The sequence below is a fragment of the Cariama cristata genome, unplaced genomic scaffold (assembly GCF_000690535.1).
Source record: "Cariama cristata isolate BGI_N322 unplaced genomic scaffold, ASM69053v1 scaffold24187, whole genome shotgun sequence".
NCBI classification, from domain to species: domain Eukaryota; kingdom Metazoa; phylum Chordata; class Aves; order Cariamiformes; family Cariamidae; genus Cariama; species Cariama cristata.
The window spans coordinates 1-6,118 of NW_009628670.1; the positions used below are offsets into that span (position 1 = coordinate 1).

Consider the following 6,118-nt stretch of genomic DNA (forward strand, 5'->3'; position numbering starts at 1 on the left):
TCTGCTTAGCCTTCAATCTCTCAGGAAAAGAAAATCCGCCTTTCTTGGAGCCTTTTTTACCCTTCAGCATCACGTAGCTTGGTAATACCAGCTATTTCCTGCTAATTTCCCCCATTAAACCTCAAATAAAGCATATCTTCGGCAATGACTTCCTTGCATCTCTAAACGCACAGAAAATTAAACACTACAAGTGCATTATTGCCGTTCCATCCAAAGCGATTCACAAGGGATTTTCGGTGGCGAAGGACTAATTCCTTCATCATCCTCGACAGGCTCCTGCCGGTGATCAGCCCTGGATGCTGCCTGGGTGCTCAGGCTGACGAAGGAGCTCATGGATCCCTCCTGTGGCTGGGACATCGCTGGGATGGGGACGAGGGCCACCCAGGCTACCCCCAGCCCTAGCCATAAGAAAGGGGCCAACCACCCAACACCACGCAACCCTCGGCAAGCTCCACGTGCCTCCCACGGCACGGGGAAACGGGCCCTGGAAAACTTTCTTGGGGTGTTTTATGAAGGTGGCGAAATGTATCTGCATCCACACCCTCCTGCGAGCGACTCTCCCCCCCCGGCTGGGCGCGAACTCTCCCCCGCTGACATTAATCCTGATCACTGTCAAGTCCCCCCGTGCACCAGGAAAGGCTGAGCCAGAGGTTCAGATAAAGGAGGGTGTTCAAGCGAGGTCTGCGCGCCCAGAGAGATAAGAGGCTTCTTACATCTCCCAGTGATGTCTGCTTTAGATTATTTCCGATCTTTTCTAAGGGGGGGCAGCTAGACTATAAATCAGAGGCACTTCCAGGGATGCTTTCCACTGCGTGCCAGCTCTAAGAGCTTTATGGAGCGGAGTTGAGCCTGGGCCATTTATAATTCAAGACAGAGTTATCACATTTCACCCTGTCTCCAGCATCAGCCGCTTCACCCAAACTCCATCGCCAAGATTTTGTGCTTTCAACCAGACGTGACCATTTCATTTTGACAAAGGCGTAAGTGAAACCAGAGGAGAGGGGAATCGGGGTCTAACGTCGGTTGCCTTGCCCCAGCACAGAGGCAGGTCACGGGCAGGGGATACGTTCATATATTTCTAAAAGTGAGATTTGCAGATGGTCATCAATATTGTGAGCTCTAGGTGACACAGTTGGCATTGAATATATAAGATGGAGCTCCGTCCTGTTGGCCACCCCACTGCCGCTCACCGCTCGGGTACCTCCCTGCCTCCCGTGGGCGGTGGGAAGGGGAGGCAGAGTCACCCGAGAACTCAGGAAATGTCCCCAAAATGCCTCCTGTCCTGCGAAACACAACGCACCAAAGCGGAGGATAATCAACGGCGACTGTCCTGGGTGCGAGTGCCATGGTGGGGGTGGCAGGCAGCTGCCCACGCCGGGCAGGACAGAGGGGCAGAGCGGAGCTTTGGCATGGAGCCGCTCCTGCAAAGCCGTGCCGGCTCACCCCGCAGACGCGCGGCAAATAACCCGAGCAGCCAGCGACCCCGGTGGCTTTGCAGCACTAATGTTTTCACTGGAGCAAACCCTTCCTCAGCAATCTCTCCAACGGACTGAGCACCAATATGGTTTCTGTCAACACCATGAGTGCGCACACACAGCTGGGTTGTTTCTCTCCGCCAACATCCCGCTGCGGGCCGTGCGTGTCAGCAGATCCGGGTCTGGGGACCACCCGGGTCTGGGGTCCCCAGCACCACCAAAGCCAGATCCCATCCCAGCTCCTGCATGGAGTGGGGAAAAGCAGCAGTTGACGTGCCAGGGATGATGCCATCCAAGAAACGCAGGTCCCCATTCTCAGCATGGTTCCCACCTTCCCCTCAGCTCCCAGGCTGGTTTTGGGGAGGGGGCAGAGGCACGGAGCCGGCACAGAGGGCTGGGTGCCAGCCTCAGCACGCGCAGGGCTGCTGCCAGTCACACACGTCCCCGCAATCCCGGTGACTCTGATCTCAGATCGGGGGAAACACAGCTCTGCTCAAGGCATCTTTTCACCAAAAAAAAACCCCTCAAAAAAAAAAAAAAAAAAGCCACTCCACAACCAACACTCCCAGCTCTCAAATCCATCCCTGGTTTTTCAAAACCGGGAAAAAAGCCTTGGCCTAAGAAAGGCTCTCTGCTCCTAGGGGATCACTAGGACAAACTATTTCTGCTAAGTTCTCAAAAGCCACGCCAGTGCACCGGCAGTGTTGCTGCAAGCCGACAGTGCTGGGGGAGCCAAGCAGCCATCCAGCCCCCTGCCACCCCAGGGATGCTTTCGGAGAGGAGAACCGGGGCGCACGGTGCCTTTCCTGGGAGGGAAGAGGCTCCGGCCGAGGTTCCCACCCACCTTCTGCATCACTTTAACCATCGCTCAGCCCCACGGACAGACAGCACCGCCGTACCCCCAAACCACAACCCCTCCGTGCGCAGCAGGCATCCCGGCTGGCCCAACCGGAGTACCAAGCTCGGCATGGGAGAAGACCACGCCGGTGGGAATACTCACTGCAAAACTTCTGGAAGTCAGCTTGCAGCTCCTTGCGGGCGCTGAGGAAGACCCGGCCCTTCTCGGTGCCCACCACGAAGGCACTCTCCTCGTGGACGGCGATGCAGGCCACCTCCGCGTTCAGCTTGGAGAGCGCCGAGCACTGCGGGGAGGCACCGGGTCAGAACGGCTGCGGGAGGCTCCCCGCCTGGCTGCCCTGCCATCTTCCAGTGGGATTTTTTAATTCCCATCAAAAGATTTCCCCCATCAAAAGTAATGTTCTGCTTTGGGTCAGAATTTCATGGGGTTTATGACATCTCCTAAACTCTTCGGCGCCTTTACGGCTCCAGAAAGGGATCCAGCTGAGCTATGCTTTGCTGGAAACCAAGAACTATATACCCATCATTTCGCTTCACTTTTTCCTATCCTGAAGGTAAACATTTTATAGTATTTCTTTAAAAGAAAACATTCCTGTAAAAAACCCCCAAAAAACAGCAAAACAAAAAACAACCACCCACCAACAATTTGTATTTTTCCACCAGCTCTAATGAAATAAGGAGCACAGGAATCTTATTTCAGCGGCAGAACACTAATATGGTCAAAGTCTGGATTAGCCAAACCATTCTTCTTGTACAGTTATGCAAAACATTAAAGAGATGGAAAAGACTTCCGCCATTAATCCATTTTATGTAACGCGTGCTTCCTGCTCTACATAATACACATGTATATGAGTTTTTATTATTATTTCTTATATTGTAATAGTTACGCAGTGCTGGCAGTCTGAGTCATATTCCCATAGCTACACCACCGATGCTCTGAAGACGCTATCCCCAAGTCATGATTTAAATGGGTAAACCAGGGGGGATTTTCCCATCGGCAGCCCCGGTTAGACACGTCACCTGCCCCCGGCACCGCGGAGGGGCTGGAGGATGCTGGCAGCCGGGGAGGGAGCAGGACAGCAGCTGCCCATGGACCGACTCCCCCCGAGCGACCTTCAGCTCCCTGCACACATTTACAGCGAGCTTGATTTGTGTGGGCTTAAATCAGTCTCTGTATTAGGTCATTTTACCTCCTGCTCACCTTCTTCAACAAGGACGTATCGAATTGCATCCCCCCAAATAGATATTTTTAAGAAACCTCCTTTCAAAAACGCGGGAGAAAATGGAATTATTTTGCTCCGAAAGCCCAACACTCAAAAAAAATAAATGCCAAATCTAGAGGATGGGAGATTTGGAGGCAGACTAAACCCAAACCCTAAGCCCGCTTGGCGACGCGCACGTGGCCCCGTGGTTTATTTCTCACGCACGCAGCCGGGCTTCAGCGGGTGCAGAGCCTGGCGCTGGTGAAGCGCTGGGCTAAAGGCTAGATGTCAGGAGCAGCCTGGCCCCCTGGCCCTGCTGTAAGCACCTAACGAGGACTGCGGAATAATATATATTCATTAAGAAGCCAAACTATGGTAACACGATTTGCTGTATGGGATGGCACGTATATAAATCATCAGAGCTCCTTGGGGTGTGTCAGCTCTGGGGAAGCTGCTCCTTAGTGGGGCGGTGACGGTCAAAGAGAAGGAAATTAGTGATTAGTGAAAAAAAACCCTACCGGTGTAGAGAAGACGACGCATCCAAGATAAATATATTAATACGACTTGGCTTTAAAAAGGGAGGGCTATTTAGCATGTCGCATTGCATTAGACATTTGTTACTACACACCCGCTTTCCCTTCTTGATCACATTCACAGTTAAAAATAAGATTAGCTCTGGTCCATGAGACTTAATCCAGACAGTTATCTTGTTTATGTAAGCACGGCTGACTTAGGCAAGGTTTCCACCGGGAATTCTACGTCAAAAGATATGAAAGTTATTTTCTTTGTTCTCGGAGATAAAAGCCATTGTTCTCCTGTTGTGTAAAAGCTCACGGTAACATTGGTAAAACATCAAGAAGAAAAAAAAAACAAAACCCAAACCCAACCACCCTACATTGAATTGATACCACCATAAATATTAATGGGAAAACAATACACATCTGAGATTAACTTGGGCTGACTTTATGATCCTTATGGTTGTCAGGGCGGGAGAGGATTTTTTTATTTCCCAGCTCCGGCAGCTCCCTGGGCTTTCCGGCAGCGGAGGGGAGCGGGATGAGCTGGCCAGCTCTCCTGCTTCAGCCCTGCTCCCAGCCAGCCCCCTTCGAGGGAGGCGAAAGGAGGGAGGGGGACGGGGCCGCTGCCGGCCTCTTACCATGGAGTCTAAGGCAGACACTAAGCTGGTGATGATTTCGTCTTTCTGGGGAAAAACCATATTCCACTGGTCAGCTCTGGAGGTGCTGAGGGTCACGTCTAAAGGCTTCCCTGCCAGGGCCATATTCACCTGAAAACAGGAAAAAAAAATAAAAAATGATGAGGTATGCATCACTGTTACTAACGGAGAGCTGGCGCTGAGCATCACCAGTGCAGCCCCACCACCAGCGTGTCCTACGGCATAACGCTGGCATGGGTACACAGGGGAAACTGAGGCACAGAGAGAGGTCGGGGTCAGCCTGAGCCCCATGTTCCCCACATTGCGGACACTGCCAAGCCATAACCAAACCCCAGAACCGACGCTGTGTGTCCCGGCAGTGGCCAGGTCACCTCCACCCTCAGGACTCACCCCCAGGAAGATGCTACCACCGCAGGGGACATACCGGACCGACTGTGCGGTGGGATACCCCGAGCTGGAGGATGTGGCACTGAAGCGGACGCAGAGCAATCCCATGCCACTGTGTTGGCCGTCCCCGTGCCTCCCTCCCTGTACCCTGGGCAAAAGGAAAGTCTGGCACCCAAAGGCACCCCTGAAAGGGGCTAAAGCCTCAGGGTGCTCTGCCTTCATGCCCAAGGGAGAGAGGAAGCTCACAGCAAGGGGCTCCATCATCAAATCATCCCACCCCGCAGCTCCTGGGTGACCGTGCTGCTGGGAGCAGGACCGGGCAGCGTGCAGGGACCCTGCATCCCAGAAGGGGGTCAGCCCCAGGAGCTTCATCCCTCACTGCAAAACAGGGAAAAAAAAAAAGGGGGAAAACCGCTGGGGCCCGGCCACACGTGCAACAACTGCGCCAGGTCTCCACGCCCCAGTGCACACATCTCACCATGACCCATGGCGATGCCGATGCTGCAGGGGAAACTGAGGCAGAGGTTTGCCCTGCATAAACCACCCCACTCCCTCGCTGGAGCACCCACATCAGCCCCCAGCACCCAACACGGTCCCTCCCAACTATCACCCCTCCATCCGCACAGCAGCATCGTGCCACCTGGCTTTAGTCCTGCAAATAAAGGGTGGCAAATTAGCCGGCAACGCTCGGGAGCCACTTGAACTGGATCATAAATCATGCGCTCAAAGCCGCAAGCGGATAAAAGAGGCCGGAGAATTTCTAACAATGCTAGACGGGCAGGAGCCGGGGAATAGGAATGAAGGTGCCTGCGCGTAACTCGATTTGCAGCTCAGCAATAACCACGGCCACTCGGCCCTGCTGAAAACCGGGGTTAAAAGTCAACAGCCAAACCCCAAATTCACCTTCCCGCCCTGGTTTGCACCCATGCCCAAGCAGAAGGAATCTGCATGCAAAGCGGGGCCGTGCTGCCCCATCCAACTGGGGAAAATGGTGGATTTTGGCCCAAAATCACAAGTCCCCC

At 53.6% G+C, this 6,118-nt stretch overlaps 1 protein-coding gene across 1 annotated transcript; it reads right to left on the bottom strand.

Moving 5' to 3' along the window:
* Positions 1-2,475: 2,475 nt before the first annotated feature.
* Positions 2,476-5,204, bottom strand: LOC104165320 (general transcription factor II-I repeat domain-containing protein 1-like; the record flags this gene model as incomplete). Its single annotated transcript, XM_009704910.1, has 3 exons — positions 5,100-5,204; positions 4,692-4,820; positions 2,476-2,617 (listed from the first exon to the last, which is right to left on the bottom strand). Coding segments are annotated over exons 1-3 (376 nt in total), but the record flags the coding sequence as incomplete, so codon positions are not given.
* Between the last annotated feature and the right edge of the window lie 914 nt (positions 5,205-6,118).